Consider the following 16,900-nt stretch of genomic DNA (forward strand, 5'->3'; position numbering starts at 1 on the left):
ATCTTCGCAATCGCGCGTATCGTTCCGGACACACAGCGCCAAAAGTGCCCCAAAAACACCAAAAATGCCACCTGCAATGTCAAGTTCAAACGCCAGGAGGCCCAAAATCAAACCTGAGTGTTAGGCTACCACCCCCAACCCACGTACCAAAAATCGTCGTGCTCGCACCATCCGTTCACGAGATACAGCGCCCTACATCCCCGGCTACCGAAAAGTTCCCACCAGCATCAAAACCATACCTGCATACATGCAGGTAATTATATAATGGTAAATACCATACAGTATACCGTATGTGGCTTACAATCCCCACTGCTTTTGGAATGCTGTAACACTGGTATTATTGAATTCATTTCCAATGTGGCTTCCTTACCTTCCCATTTTAGATATCCATTATACAAATTCCTTTGTTCAACATTACAGTCATAAAGTGATTTATGTACAACAATGAAAAGCAGCAGACGCAGTCTTTACAAGCAGCACATAAAAAATGAACAAAACCCAGACAAGGAAGGATTTAAATTAGTGTGGCCTTATCCAAATTGTCTTATTATAAATTTACACCAATACACCCCCATATGGCACAATAATATGATTCTGTAATACAATGTATAATTATATAATAAAGAAATCAACTCTTATAATAAATTAGTATAATAGAAAAGACACTCTAACAGGGTTCTATAAGACTCAGTATGTGACTTGTATGTGTCTTTTGAGCAGGCTACTAAATAAATGAAGTAATGTCTTTCTTATAACAGGATTGTCAAGTCCTTCTAAGTGTTCACAGAAGCGTTTCTATACAATAAAAATAATTGCAATCATTGGCATTTCTAAAAGCACTTTGTCGCATCTTTAGTACACACGTCATGTTAAAGCTGTGCAACACACTTTTTACTATGGGATAAAGAACAATCATGAATAGTTTCATTAGGTTGGTGAACGACTGCATAACAAAGGTCTTTCTTCACAACCACAATCATGTTTATCAAGAGCCGATATTGAATGTTGATCATATGTAATCTTCAGGGCAAAAATTCCAGTGCTTTACTGGCATTGCATTGTTAGCAATGACACCTAGCTGCAGGTCAAAGTGAACCGGTCATAACTGCCCTGAAGAAGATAGCAGATGGTCATCGAAATGTCTCTTGAAAACGTGATTGTGAATAAAAAACTTTGTTATCTGAGATAAAATTATACTAAATAACCTAGTTTGTAGTGTTCCTACAAGCCCTAATGTAAACATGACTGCTGATATGCAGTGAAGATGATGCTGCTGAAAATATTGAGTATCCACCTTTAAAACAACATTCAATAGCATGCAGACAAGCTGTGATTTTACACTTTCCAAATAACCACCCTTAACAATGATACTTCCAACAAAACTTATTGATTACAAACACTTCAACAGCCCCCTAATTAGAATAAAACATTAATGGCAAGCATGACATGTCAGCAATGCTTGCACTAATAAAAATAAAATATACAGCCCATACTATATGCACTTTCCACACTGTACAGTTTAACAACCTCTAAGTGACCAAATCCAAACAAGGCCACATGGCCAATGCATTGCAATGTGACCACTTTTGTTGGTCCTTTACATTTTGATATTCAGTTTTAAGAATCCTGTCATGCCCATCCAGGGTTGTAGCCAGCCTGAAATCTTTTTCCGTCCCCTTGATTTTGAATCCTATAGGCGCAACGTCCCCCCGGACTTTGAAACCTAGACCCTCTGAAACACTATTTCCTGCATTTTGAGGTGTACGATTTGCTGGTAGACTAAGTTGTTCAACGGCTTCTGTTGTGGTGAATAATTACACAAGGGAGACCGTTTTATTATATCTTTACATATCGATTTTGTCCATCACAGAGGACGAAATGGGCAAAATTTTTTCCGTCCCCAGGTCCAAAATTCTGTCAAAGGATGGAAGGACGGGTGCTGGCTACAACCCTGTGCCCATCTGTCTACTGTGACCATTTTCCTTTGAGCGGTCACTACAACAGTGACCGCTGTGATCATAGACTTCTCCTGGACAGAGCCTTCTGGACCGCCTGGCGGGCGTTCTCCACGTCGGTGATGCTGATTGGTCGCTTGACGATGTGCTGATGGATGTGGAGGAAGAAGGGGATGAAGGAGAGGTACTCCACAAAGTCTATAGAGCCTGAAAAACAAACATTCATTATTTCACTTATTATCTAATATATAAATCAATGATCATATGTCAAATTCCTTTGTAACAATGTAGCTGAACATATACAAACTGTATGCTACTTGGTGTTATTTGAGACCCAAGACTCGATTGTATATGCGAGATTGCAATGATGTAACAGTGACAGTGGTCAAATGTGCATGTGAGTGTGTGTGTGTCAGCGTGTACACGCTTGACCAATTGCTAACGTCACGTATCCCTAAGATCACTTGTTAACAAGATCACGTGTCTGTAACTCTCACGAGATTATGTTCTGAACTGATTGGTCGTTAGTATTGACAAAGAAGGCGACAGTGGTCGTTGAAAATTTGATCCTTGTATACAAATAACAGTAATAAAATCAGCACCATGGACAGTCTAGTTGGCAAGGCATGGACAACAACACAGTAGTATGAATATGAGTTTTGAAAGTGAGGCAATGCCTCTAAATTTCACACCTGTTAGTCTTCTTTTGTAAGGTGTCAAAACAAAAATGCAGATATGTTCATATACAGGGCTTGAAATACCACCTGCATATGCAGGTTTGTGCCTTTGAGCTGTGCAGGTATTTCTGTTGTCTAGTACCTGCACCTTACCTGTGCTGCATGGTCCATGTACTGGGTATCATACATAAATGTCTTATGATGTACATGTGTAGGTGTATGTGGATTGTTATCAGCTGCATTGACTGTTAACAACTATAAAGTATAAAAGAAATAGCAATGGTTCCTGAACAATTTTAGTATGATACATAGCTCCTTAAGTCATAGTGGTGCAGGTAAAATTTGTCTGGTGCAGGTAATTATCAATGTTACCTGCACCAGCGCAGGTATGCAGAAAAAGTTATTTTGGGCCCTGGACTGGCAACAAATTCTGAAATCATGAATCAAATAAAACCTACCATTTCCATCCTTGTCCAGCACCTTGATGATGGCCCTGACCAGGTCCTTGTCTGTCCCCACCTGCGTGCCCACACCTGCTGACAGCAGCAGCATGATCTCCTCCATAGTCAGGCGCCCGTCTCCGTCTGTGTCAACCACCTGCAGGGGAGGGCCAGGTGATGCAGGTGTTACAAACAGTTACTGTTTAGATTTCCTGCAATTGTAAACAGTTACGCACATGTGCTGACTGGGCTCTTGGGGGTCATTCTGAAGTTACTAGTAGCAGAATCAGTGAATACACGTTGTACAAAAAATGGTACATGTACATGTCGTAGGAGCGCTCCAGGGACTTAAGGCGCCGCAGAATACACTGTGTCATTCCCATCAGAAAAAGGAAAATTGTAATGCAAGAGCAAAAGAAGTTGTCTTCAACTAAAATTTCCAACAACATTAATTACAACATCCTGTAATTGAATAATAGACAATGGTGCATTTGGTGCATGCAAAGTGCATTAAAATGACTGAATTTTCCATTGGATACAAGACTTATGTAGGATGGTCCAGAACAGCAGTATCAAACATTATGCCAGCTCAGGTATATGACACAATGATCACACGGGCCGCTGATTATAAACAGTTATCCAGTGACGTACCTGAAACATCTCCTTGTAGGCCTGTATGTGGAATGCCAGTTTGTCAAGATTCAGCTCCAGTGGATCATTGGGGCTTAGTGTACTGCAAGAGTAACAAAAATTATCAATGATCCGTTCAAGAAACAGTAGTAAGTTACCATACATTTAAAATGGTTAAATTTGTAACAGTCTCAGGTACTGTACACAAATCAGCACACCACAACACAGCAATCAGCTGCTAGCATATTTTGATTGACTCCTCAACAGCCACACCACCTTCAATACTTCTTCGATGAGGGTTAGACATCCAGGTAATAAAGACTTTCTGGATGGTACTCAGGCTAATGTGTGGCATTTTCGACACTCAATACTGTTAGTTTCACACCACGTCACATCACACCCTGGTACCTTGTGTCCTCCCTGTCAGCAAATACATCAAGTAAGTTCATTTCACCCCTAGTGAGAGACAGCAGGTGCAGAGGGTTAAAGAAGACACCACTATCACCCTTAAGCGGGTATATCTCAATGAGCCAGGTCTGTTGGTGACTGTTATGCCAAATCCAGGTTGCAAACAGGTGCCAAATTGGTGACCAGTGCCAATGGAATTCATGGCCTCAAACTGCAATTTTTGGTTTAAATTGAAAAAAAAATTGCAATTAGCAAAATGAAACAAATAGGCGCAAACTACAAAATGTAGATGCCAACAGGACTGGTGCAATCATGGCACATCTCTTTTTAATGCATCTTATCTTTTGATTTATCATTGTACATTTTGGTTTTTAATGCAGCAGTCACTGTCGCCACAATGCAATTTCCAATAAAGTTGTCCTGTATCTAATTAGCAACTGCAACTGAGGATGTGACATTTTGGGTACCGCCATTTTGATTGTAGAGGTCACGCATTTTACCTGAACCTTACATGTCAATGTGACTGCCAGCCAAAATGGACGAAAATGTTTGCAACATTGCGGCGATAATTTGTCGCAAACAGGCTTAGTCCAGTGAGATACCCGCTTTACTACCAGTCCTTGCAAACACCACTCAGTTATAACATCATAAGTGTCAAACTACCCAATGACAGAGACATAGGAGCAAAATATGTACAGGACAGATGAACAAAAAGTAAAGAGATACATTTCCCAACTACAAACAGCAGAAGATACAGCATCATACAAATGGTGTTCTGTATGCTGTGACCACAAGGACAGACTTCCTACTATAACTGAAAATTGGGACAGTATAAAGAAATGGATATGGTTTCTCCATAAGGCAGGGATACAAAAAAATACTTCTGATAGATACAATGCATCTAGGAAAGGGTGCTAAGAATGTGGACCAACAGAAGAGAGAGTCTAAGAATGAAAGGGTGTGCTTACGTTATTCCCCTCAGCTTGTCGTTGAGAGCAGCAACCGTCACAAACTCACGCTTGTCTATCGTTTTGTCGCTGTTTAAGTCGAACACCTAGAGTGTAGTGGAAAAACATGGATCTCATCTATATTGGTTCTTTACGCAGTCTCTCAGTTCTAAAGTTGAAAAAGCATGACAAGTATTTTTCAACACTCAGTAACTAACATATCTTTCATCAGGAAGAAAAACTCATCATAGCTGTACTGTTTCAAACAATTTCTATGGAGTCCATTCTGGGGGAGTTATTAGGAGATTATTAGTAACCGAAATCATAACTCAAATAGTTGATACAATGGACCAATCCCACAGCCCCATCCATCCACATACATATAAAAATACAATCAATATTTGACGAACATATAGCCGCTCACTCATTGGTCAAACATGCTAACTGCCATGCTATCATTGGTTGAACTGCTAATTGTGATGGACAGTCAGAATTGGTCTATTACCAACTTTATCGGTTAATACCAGCAGTTGAAGGCGCATGAATCCAAATTACCTTCATAAGAAGATCCAGGTCTCTCTCTTTCAAGTTCCCAAACATCCTGCTCTTCAGTGTTTCCATGGTGATGACCCCTTGACCTTCGAGGTCAATCTCATCAAACTTTCTTTCAAAGATCTGCTGTTGTCTTGATGACATGAAGGTGTACATGAACTTCTGCAGACGAAAAATATGTACATCCAAAATTAGATTGATCCAAGTGTAAACAAGACATTGAAGATCTCATACCTACTTGAAATCACTTTAATTTGTGAATATTCTGTGAATATTCCAATCACTTTAATTTGTGAATATTCTGTGAATACTGTATTCCTTTCATTTGTGAATATTACTAAACTAAGGCAATCTGTTATAATTTGTGATTCTGTCGATACATTTTACTGCCTTAATGTGGGACTTTGAACCCAAGTCAAGCCCTTGGCAACAACTTTGGACCCAGGCCAAACCAGCCTTCTCATCCTACAAGTCTCCTGTTACACCATTTTCACCCACTGAGGTCAACCTTGAACTATATATACAGAACAAGAATTGCGCACAAACAAGGACAAACAAACAAATAGATAAACAAAAACAATATATCTGTAGCACCAATACATAAACTTGTATGCCTACAAGATTGTGGTATGAAAAGAACTTCTATGCATTATTTGAAGTACTCATGATCAGTGTATTGTACCTTTAGGAATGGATACTTCCTTGTTGCATCATCCTCATTGCTCCCTGCTCCATCTCCTGTGTCCTCCTCATCCTGCTCCTCCTCATCACCCTGCCCTTCATGCAGCTGTCTGTAGTACTCTTCTGTAGCAGCTGCTAAGTCTGCATCACCCCTCCCACCTTAAACATTGAGCAGTCAATTTTTTCAGTGTGGGATTTACTTATAGTATACAAGAAATAGGCTGAGTCAACCATCAATCTGCTAAGGTAGCCTTTCATCACCAAATTTGTATTAGCTATGGGCATATGCAGCAGAAAGAAGCACAAGATAAACCTTTACTATTTTCTATGTCACCATCATCAACAGAGACATGAGATAGTTTGAGCAGAGGGTCAAAGAGGTCACATCAGATTCCGCTCCCCTTCCATACAATTCAAACCAGGATGAAGGCTGCCAAAGTCTGCCCCCCCCCCACCTACAACACTCTTGTATCACGTGACCTTGTGACCCTTCCCAGGTCAGATGACTACCTATTTAAAGCTGAAGAAAGATGGCAAATCCTTTCTGACAGCTTCTCAAAGTCTAAAAGTAATGCTCTGTGTTCAACAAAACATGGTCCGTTGTTGAAGGTGTTGTTGAAACATGTTGAAGGTGTGACTTTCCTTGAAAATGTTATAGTATAGGTATTACGCAATGAGAGGGATTTCCATTTGATCTTTGTATCATCACCCACCCAAGAATAAATAATACACATCATATGTTCTAACCTATAGATCCTTCTGGTTCCAGATAGCCACCCTCTGGTTTTCCTTTTCTCCTGAGCCCTCCTATCATCGTCCTGTTGTTGTCCTGTTTTCTCCTCCCCGCCCTCCCCTCTCCTCTGTCCCCTGACTCAGGCTGGAGGGAGTCTCCATTTTTCTCCACAGTTCTGACCGTGACATTGAACTCTCCATAGCTCCTTGTGAACGATTCTCCCTCGACAACATTGTTTCCGCCATGTCCATCATCATCATCATTTTCGTCATCGTCCTCGCCATCCTGAGGAATCCATTCTCCGTCTTGTCCCTCTCCCTCCTCAAATTGTGCAGTTGATTGAATTTGTTGTTGTGCCTCACCCTCATCCTCCTCTGGATTCTCAAAGTTGGTGTTGAAAACACTGAATAGGAAACAAAGAGAATTACTGTAACTGCATTTCATTTTGTAGGTATTAAATTTAGTGGTAGTGAGAAAATAAAGTCTTTGCAGTGGTTTTCAAGTTTGGTTAAAACAAAGGTAGAAGACAAAATAAGTAGTTTTGCTGCGGTATTAAGTTTGTGATGAACATAAAACCACTGTAAAAAATTCTGCATTTATAGTACTCAATCAGAAAGATGTATATGAAGAAAACTGTTACAACATAAGCTGTTGGAAGTACACAAAGGGTATATGAACAAAAAATGGCATCTTGCTTTTCTATCATGGGGAGTATGACAGTATAAAGTACTCGAAGGCTGCTGTATGGAATAAGTGAGCATAAATAACTTGGAAGTTAGAAAGTTCAAACTAGCTGCTAGACTGGGCTGTCTCCAGCTTTAATTCTTTTCTGTCCCACACATTGTTTGGGAGCCCATGTTGTAAATTTTTCTTCTAAAATTTGTCATTCAGAACTTATAAAGGCTCAGAATTTTAGATGGACAGGGTGGAATTTTTTCTGTTCTTGTTGGAACAGTGAGTTTCAGGATGGACAAAGGGAAAGATCCTTGAGACAGCACTGGCGCTAAACCAGATGACAGCATTTTTCTTTTACTTTTCTCACTTTTATTAGAATGGAATAGTCTGAATCAACAGTATAGCATGCAACAACGTGGCTGATACCATTCTATAAACTGGGGTGTTATGGTGAAAAAAATTAAAAGAAATGACATACTCATCCCTGCTGCGCGGACCTCTGTCACCTTGGACGATTTTTATGACTGCGACACCTGATTGTGGTGTGGAGTGGCGAGAGACGGTCAATTGGGGGCCGCCTGAGTCCAGCTGGGACTGGTTCTGACCAGTTTCAGCCTCTCCTGCACCATGGACAGCCTGTGGGAACAACAACACAAAAATCAGCACCAAGGACAGGTTGGTGTGTAGTTTTGGTGACTGGTCAACAAGGATTGTGAGGTGTGTGCAGAAATGTTATTGCAATTTTCTTCCGTTCATTAATTCTTTATTTCACATATTTTTCCTTTTAAGACATTCTTCCTCTCAACTTTTTTGTACGGTCTCTTCTTTTTAAAGGTTGCAGAGCACTTTTTTGCATATATGTCAATGACAATCTTTTTCAGTCAAAGTTCAAAGAGGGTCTGCATGCCCCTTTTCCATAAGACATAGGCAGCCTATTTTGATTTCCCATAATTGGTAGGGGTGGGCATTTTATTCATGTAATTTGTAGTCAGGTGACCAATTTTCATGCATTTGCCTTCCTCGATTTTAGCGTAAAAAAAGGTAGTGGGTTCTTCTGATTCTGAATCTTTGTAACGTATTGTCAGGACCACCGATCAGAGTCTTTCCTTTGAAACTGCCATGCACTGACATTACTGTAACATAGACAAACAGAGACAGTGCAATGGTGCAATCATCGTAAACTAGTTGGATACATCAGAAATAGGTGCATGTGCACTCTTAACATGGTTGGGCACAAAAGTAGTCCCACGGCGGTTTTGGGGCAGTGAATTGTTATCCATGGTCTCTAGGACATGCTTTTTCAAAGTGTACCAAGTTGGTGCAACACATGCCAACAAGTGATTGGTGCTAAAAACAAGAGTTGCCTTTTCTGTCACTGTCTTCTTCCTGCCAATCATCCTGATCTAGGTATGGCTCCTGAACATCATTGCAGTAGGAATAGAATTTAGTTTTCTTATCAGAATAAAAGTTGCATGTTGTGTTGCCTTCATGCACAAATGCAGAGCAAGTTTATCAACAATGCCACCTTGCGATCTCATTCAAAACTGTAGGACCTGCAGAACTTACCATGTGTAGATGTTCAACCTAACCTAGCAGCTTGCAGGGGTACGTGAAACAAGCATCAATTAGCTGCACATCATATGATGATAATTATGTCCATGAACAATTTTATCAGGTTGGTGAATGGCTACATGACAACCAACGATTTACATAAGCTCATGTTTCTAGGAATGTCACCTTCTTCAGGGCAAAAATGACTGGTCCACTTTGCACTGCAGCTACAGCGGCGCTCCCGAAATATACGTCAGTTTGCGCGAAACGTGTTGCGAAATTTCGCAGAACTCACTCCGAAATTTCGCAGAACGCAGTCCGTAATTTTGCGTAACGCACTGCGAAATTTCGCAGAACGCACTGCGAAAGTTTGCGTAACGCACTGCGAAATATCCCCCTGCGTAATCGAAACACCCATGCGAAAGCCTTCTACGTAAGAAATCTTACGCAAATTTTGGTCGTTAATGAGCAGTGATTACACAATGCAATCAACATGACAATTGATCGTCCTTATTATCACGTATTCATTGATAAATTGTAGATAATATGGGGGCTGGAAAAGCGTGGCGGGAGCGCAACTCAGAGAACGTCTGACCGCGTGGCGGTGCGGTCCCAAATCATGAACAACATCAAATAAGTAGCCGAATAAATTACAAACAGAAGGGTTAAGAAAAGTCGACGTAAAACTGTTACACGTTCTTTGATTGAGGACCGAAATGACATCGAACAACGCAAGACATTAAGGGTCAATGACCCGTAGATAGCGTACTTGCGTAAACCCAGGATAAACCGACACGAAATCGGCTCTACTCTAACGTTACATCGTCATTTCTATGTAGACGGACTAGAAAACTACGGCAGATTTCACAAGCAAACAATCTAGTCTTGTATCTGATTATCTTAAGTTCTTGAAATGTATGTTAGCAGGACCAATTTTAGTATTCCGCGACAAAAAACAATCATTGTTGTTGTTGATGTGAAAATCGTGTTTCGCGTAATTTCTTCAAGATGGCCGTCGCAGCAGCAGCAGGAAAACAAGGTCACAAGGGGTCAGTGGACGACTCCACTTTTAAAGTAATATGGTAAAATATGGAAACGTGTATTCTGATGTATAGTATATCATATAGTGATTGTGATATAGGAACGATTAATTTTAATTAAATGGATTTCTGTCAATTAGACACTACACAAAGTTGTTCTTTGGTCAAAGAAATGAGCCTTGAAGAGAAAAGTTTTCTTTCCACGGGACCACTTCGGCATAATGGTACATGCAGACAAGCCAAGCCTTGCAAACAAAGGATTTTGCAAGGCTCCTTGTTTTATTGTTGTGACGATTTGATTCTTAGAAATGACTATGAACTTGTAATCAGCAGTAATTGAAGGTCTAATCTTTGTCGGCAGCTAGAGGCATTCAGACAGCGAAGTTGCTGGTAACTCGCGTTTACCAGAAAAAAAAAGGGAAAGGAATGGCGTTAAAGTTAGCTAGTGTTGAATAATCGTTAATGTGACATTTTTTCCTCTTGAAAGTGGAAATATAAGACATGCAGGATTTGCGTGAATTGGTTATATATTGTATACATGTGTAAAACTACGAAATGCTAGAGACGCAATGATGTTGCTGAAGAAAGTTTAGGTCAGCCGGCGTTCCGAGACCTACAAGTCGACGGTTCCAACCCAACTGTTGCATGTTGTAATAATTCTTGCAATAGTTTTGAACTCATTCTAAGCTCATTCGCTGTTGTGAGTTATGGAACGTTAAGCATTATGAATGTTCCAACGCAATGTACTAGTAATTATTCTTGTCTTTGTCGGCAGCTAGAGGCATTCAGACAGCGAAGTGCTGGGTAACTCGCGTTTACCAGAAAAAAAAAGGGAAAGGAATGGCGTTAAAGTTAGCTAGTGTTGAATAATCGTTAATGTGACATTTTTTCCTCTTGAAAGTGGAAATATAAGACATGCAGGATTTGCGTGAATTGGTTATATATTGTATACATGTGTAAAACTATATAATGCCCGTCCATAATTCCTAGATAAAGCTATACTCCTTCGTAGTAGGCATTGATATCTACTTTTCTAGAGGATTAGGATTCAGGTTTTCATCCGCCGACTTGATTTGGGATGACGTTGCTGGTCGTCCAGGGTGCAGGGGCCAACAAAACCTACCGGTTGCTGACGAGCTCCTGTGTCGGAACATCGATGTCAGCCTCTCCTGGTCGTCGGACAATGGACACATGGCGCAACCTTGCTGCAGGGAATCCATTCAACCTTGCAGCGATCCTAGATTTAGACACCTTTTTCTTCGCAAGTCTGAATATATTCAATATAACGTTACATTATGTATAATGTAAAACGATATCAAAGTTATATCTGCTCGGTCATAACCTGTATTTCTAGCTAGAATGATGCTCAATGTAACGTTATTGGTATTGATATCATATTCATAGCTACTTTTCTAGACGATATCTAGGATTCAGGTTTTCATCGTCTGGCTTCACTTGAAATGACGCTGCTGGTCGGCGGGGATGCAGAGCCAGAGGGGTCCAACAAGACCTACCTGTTCCTAACGGAACTCTTTGGAGGAACATCGCTGACGGCCGCTCCTGGTCGCCGGACAGTCGAACGAAGGAAACAATACAGGGCATTCATTCAACATTATATTATGTGTTTTAATTTGTTAACTGTATTTTGTCTGCGTATCTGTTCAAATGTGTTAGTGTCATATAGTTTAACTAATATTACATGTACTTCTATGTAGTAAAGCATCGATAGATAATGATTTTGTAAGCCAGCGTAATGGGATTCGGGTTTCTTGCTTGGCGCACTGCTGATCATCGGGGTGCAACTTAGCCAAGGAGACCTACCTGTTCCTTTCGGAGTTCTGTTTCTTACGGCATCGCAGACGGCAGCCCCTGGTCATCGGACAGTCGAACGAAAGAAACAATACAGGGCATACATTAAACATTATGTGTTTAGGGTATACATTCACCTTATGTGTTTTCAATGTATTTATTAACCGTGTTTTGTCTGCGTATCTGTTCAAAGTTCTGTTAGCGTAACTAACGTTACGTGTACATTTGTACTTCTACTATGTATTGGTAGTTGTTTTTATAAGATGGGATTTGGGTTTCCATCCGTTGGTTTCCTTGGTATATTGCTGATCATCGGGGGTGCAGCTTGGCCAAGAAGACCTACCTGTTACGGAGCTCTTGGGTCGGAACATCACTGTCGGCCGCTCCTGGTCGGACAACCGACGCAACCTTACTGCAAGGAACACATTCAACCTTGCAACGATCCTAGCTTCTGACGTCTTGGTTTGACAACTTATACAGATATAAGGCAATAACTATCATAAGCTCTTGGTTTTAAAATGTTGAAATAATAATAAAGAGTTCGTCCATATATTTGAGAAATTGTGTATTTCCAATTCATGCTGCAAGACTGTTGAGCGGGGATTGTATGAATGAGTACAAAAGCAAAAAAATATACCGCTTGAAAAATAAGGACGCTGTTAGCAGCGGTGACGATCTAGCCCTAATTTAAACGAGTCGTTTATCAATTAGACACTATCGGACTAGGTGCGTCTCAGAATTATTGGTGGTGAGATTTAAAACCAGACCAGTCTAATGCAATGCTGATAATATAAACATCAACAAATGTATACTACATCATATCCCAACATATAGCGTTTAAAACCCGATCGACCATCATCTTTTCAAAATGTTGGAAATACGGTAGGTACATCACTAATATGTGCAGGTGTATGAAGAAACTCCACCTTTTGTCATCTTGGTGCCGTCATGTACTTAGTATCAGTTTAAACTGCAACTGACAAAATGTAAATACGAACAACCGAACCAAAAATCTGTATGTCAAATGTTACCGCCTTTTTTTTGTCGCCGCTGTTGGCTGTGATTGGTGACAAGTTGATTGGATCTTGAGTGTAATCGGGCACGCCCTGTCCAAGACGTACATCTGAAGACTGCCGCCATAGCTGCTGCCATGGTAACGGCACAAATAGCGGCATTTCCCATGCGGATCGGGTTACGTGCGTCCTCTACAAATTGTAGTTCTCAATTCGAAAACTTGCTACTATACAGGTTTTAGTCGTGGGGTAAAGGGTCGTTCTCACTGCAAAATTTCAGGCAGCGAAGTGGGAATAAAAAAATCACGGTGCACCAAGCAGAATGTGATTGTGAGACAGTGTTTTTCGCACGCTAATTTTGACGTCTTTACACGGAAGTGCCCCCGTCGTCTTTCCTCCTTGTAAATGTAAGCACACCGAAAATTGTCAACGAAGATCGTTTTATCTCGTGAGAACTCCAAGCACACCATTTGCTGACGACGATTCCTTTTTCAACCTCCTTGCCGAGATGAAGCGAATCACCCCCCGCCGAATGTGAAACGAGGATAGCCGAATATAGAAGTCTCCCCGGCTGTTTCTCAGAGCGTTCCAAATTATGGAAGAAAAAAAAAAAGAAAAAAAAAACTTTCCCGTAACTTTTATGTGGTAAAATATGAGGAAAATACTGACACATGTTGGTACGCAGATATTGACAAGATAGGAAAGTTCTAAGGCACAAAATTTGTCACCATGACGGCGTGGCTAATCATGAATAGGGTGGCATTGCAAACCAAAAGTACATTTTTACGTTGTATTTTCGTAACTTTACCAAGGACACAGGCCTGTGGTTATTTTATAGCAGTATTACTAATAGCATTTTTGTTCATTTTGTGTGACTTTCATTGAATTTGGTACATGACAACAAAAGGTAGAGGCTAGTAGATTTGTGAGAAGCGACTACCCCGTCCGGTATGTACATGTACTCGTATATGTACTTTGCCTTTGGCGCGCCGGCTTCAAAGGAAAGGTAAACAAACCGTGATATTTCTCCGCCCACCTCGCGGGCGGTCTGCATATGAATGCGGCGTGTTTCTACGGAAGTTTCGCAGAATTACGCAGTAGGAATTTGCGTTAGGCTCCTGCTTTTCGCGAAACTCGCTGCGTAACTTCGCAGAATGCCTTGCGAAATTTCGCAGAACGCACTGCGAAAGACTGCGCAACGTCTTGCGAAATTTCGCGGAACGCGCTGCGAAAGAATGCGTAACGCACTGCAAAATTTCGGAGGACGTTTCGCGCAAGTTGACGCGTATTTCGGGAGCGCCGCTGTAGGTGTCAGCCCAAAACATAAAGCATTGTCACATACACAGATAGTGTCAAGCAACAATAAAGGGGCACACCCCATCAGTGAATGAGAACTGTAAACTGAAACTTTTTTGCCACGCACTACCATGGACCCCGGTTGCAGATCTAGAAGAACTGAGGTCTGCACTGTTAAACAGATAGTATGGTTCCAAACGTTAAGTAAATACTGCTCAGCAGTGAAACCTATAGCTGTAGTGCAAAGTGAACCAGTCATTCATACAATGAAGAAGATGACAATGTAAATCCTTGGTTGTAAACAAAGAGCTTTGTCAATCATTACAAGTCTTAAAGCTAGTTCACCTTTATCCATGGGGTAAAAACAACTGATAAGGTTACCCCACGGATAAAGGTGAATTAGCGGTACATGTAATATGATTTAACTGTATGTAAATCCTTGGTTGAGAACAAAGAGCTTTGTCATTTATTACAATTACAATTTAGCACAATGATCAAACAATGAAAGATGACAAGAATCTTTTCTGAAACGTTAATCATTAATTGGTTGAGGCTTACCTCTTCCTGCTCGACCTCTGACCCCTCCCCATCCCCCGCCCTGTGCCAGGCTGACACCTCTTCTGTAGGAACACCTGATGTTTCTTCTTCTTCCTCACCTGGCAGGGCTACAGACTCTGCAGCACCTGCAAATAATACACTTATCTTGACTGTCCATCACAATTAGCAATTCAACCAATGATAGCACAGCAATTTGTAGTTCAACCAATGAGAGAGCAGCTACATTGGCATTTGCATTTTTCTGCTTTTATTTATAGGTGAGTTATGGGATTGGTCTATTGTATGAATGCATGGTTGTTTCCACTGGTACTAGCCCCCACTTGTACTGCTTGGACAACTGTGTGGCCTAAGAGTTGTAGAAATGGAGATGGTCATCACTGTATACACCAAAAAGACTTTGATTCAACTAACTGATGGCTGTTCTAGCTGTTATTGGGAGCTGACAGTAATTGACACCTGTCAAAATCAGGTGCTTACTTAGCCAGTAGAACAAGCAAACTTTTTAGCAGAAAGCATAAATTCTAAACCTAAAGTTTGTATGTAAATTGTAAGCAAGTTTAAATTGACTGAGACAAGCCAGCAAGTGGATAGTTATGCTTGTTCGACTGACAGGAAACGCAAATACCATCTAATGAGAGAGGGTCTGCATGGGGGGTTCCAACAACGATTTACGCTGAATTCAGAAGGACCCCCTACGTATTATACTAAAGCATGGAAGGCAATTACGCTAAATTTGGTCGCCTTGCTATTAATGACGTACTAGATAAAATGGTTTTCCCTATGAATTACGGGAAATAAAAATAGGCTGCCTACGCCTTACGTAAAAGAGCATGCAGACCCTCATGAGAATCTGCTATCTGAGTACTACATATAACTCCATGTTTACTGTGCTGAGAATAGTGCAAAATGAAGACATCTTAAAACCCCTTAAGAGAAGAGAAATGTACTCACTGCCAATGTCATCCTGTTGCCCCCTTTCCCCGCCCCCCGCTGCAGAGGGGTTCTTCTCCGTCCCCCCGGGGGAGCTGTTGACCTCGACGTTGAGACTGGCGGGCCCGTCCTGCACGGACCCGTCCTTCAGACTGAGTCTCTCCACCTGGATGTGGATACTGTGCATCTGCTGGTGCTCTGCTGTGGGAGAGGCTACAGGAAAAACAAGTCATATTTAGTTGTACAGTTTAAACTTTGTTCCAACCAGTGTTCTAGCCAGCCTGAATTTTTTTTCCGTCTCCAGGACGGATACACCCAATCGGATACACTGGAGAGAATACAGAAGCGAGCGTGCCGCATCATCTTAGGCAACGCCTACACAGGCTACCTTCCCGCACTGCAAACCCTCGGACTTGTAACCCTAGCAGAGAGAAGAGAGCAGCTCTGTCTCAAATTTGCAAGGACATTGCTGAACTCGGAATTCAGAGAATGGCTGCCTGCGACTAGGTTCCAGATCTCGGGACGAGCCACTAGAAACAGCCACAAACTTAACAGTCATAGGTCCCGAACAAACCAATATAGCATTTCACAAATTCCGTATTATGAGCAACCTGCTCAATGCATCCGGTCCATAATTACAGCATTAGTCATTATCATATCCACCTCACTATAATAATACTCCTCTGTTATCAGACAATCGTCCAAATGAAATTTTAACCTATGTATGTATGTATATAGTACTTAGTCCTAGTAATGTGTAATATTTGGCTCTTGTTATTGTGTGTTTCAAATGTAAATTGAATGCAATTCAGTGGTCCCACTGCGAATTTTCAATAAAGTCATCATCATCATCATCAGGATTTTGAATTTGGAAATCCTTCGAGTGCAGAAAGCGTGACAATCCTTGGGGGGGGGGGGGCGTTAGCATGTTTCCCCTGGAAAATTTTTTAATAAGGACCCTTTTTCCCACATTTTGAGGGGCAAATTTTGCTTGTAGACTCTGCT

The 16,900-nt window shown here is 41.1% G+C and overlaps 1 protein-coding gene across 3 annotated transcripts in view; it reads right to left on the reverse strand.

Annotated features, from left to right (window-relative positions):
- Window positions 1-260: 260 nt before the first annotated feature.
- Window positions 261-16,900, reverse strand: part of LOC118417165 — a 33,165-nt gene continuing 16,525 nt past the window's right edge. For 2 of the 3 annotated variants that reach the window (XM_035822587.1, XM_035822588.1), the window contains exons 6-16: window positions 15,917-16,108; window positions 14,966-15,090; window positions 8,177-8,334; window positions 7,038-7,426; window positions 6,292-6,449; window positions 5,613-5,771; window positions 5,079-5,164; window positions 4,111-4,158; window positions 3,724-3,805; window positions 3,091-3,229; window positions 261-2,162 (exon numbers count right to left, since the gene is read on the reverse strand). In XM_035822587.1, coding sequence (XP_035678480.1) covers window positions 2,017-2,162; window positions 3,091-3,229; window positions 3,724-3,805; window positions 4,111-4,158; window positions 5,079-5,164; window positions 5,613-5,771; window positions 6,292-6,449; window positions 7,038-7,426; window positions 8,177-8,334; window positions 14,966-15,090; window positions 15,917-16,108 — 1,682 coding nt within the window. In that variant the 3' untranslated portion in view covers window positions 261-2,016. The remainder of the gene's footprint in view (window positions 2,163-3,090; window positions 3,230-3,723; window positions 3,806-4,110; window positions 4,159-5,078; window positions 5,165-5,612; window positions 5,772-6,291; window positions 6,450-7,037; window positions 7,427-8,176; window positions 8,335-14,965; window positions 15,091-15,916; window positions 16,109-16,900) is intronic. The other variant, XM_035822589.1, reaches the window with a different exon arrangement.

The sequence above is a fragment of the Branchiostoma floridae genome, chromosome 6 (genome assembly GCF_000003815.2).
Source record: "Branchiostoma floridae strain S238N-H82 chromosome 6, Bfl_VNyyK, whole genome shotgun sequence".
NCBI classification, from domain to species: Eukaryota; Metazoa; Chordata; class Leptocardii; order Amphioxiformes; family Branchiostomatidae; genus Branchiostoma; species Branchiostoma floridae.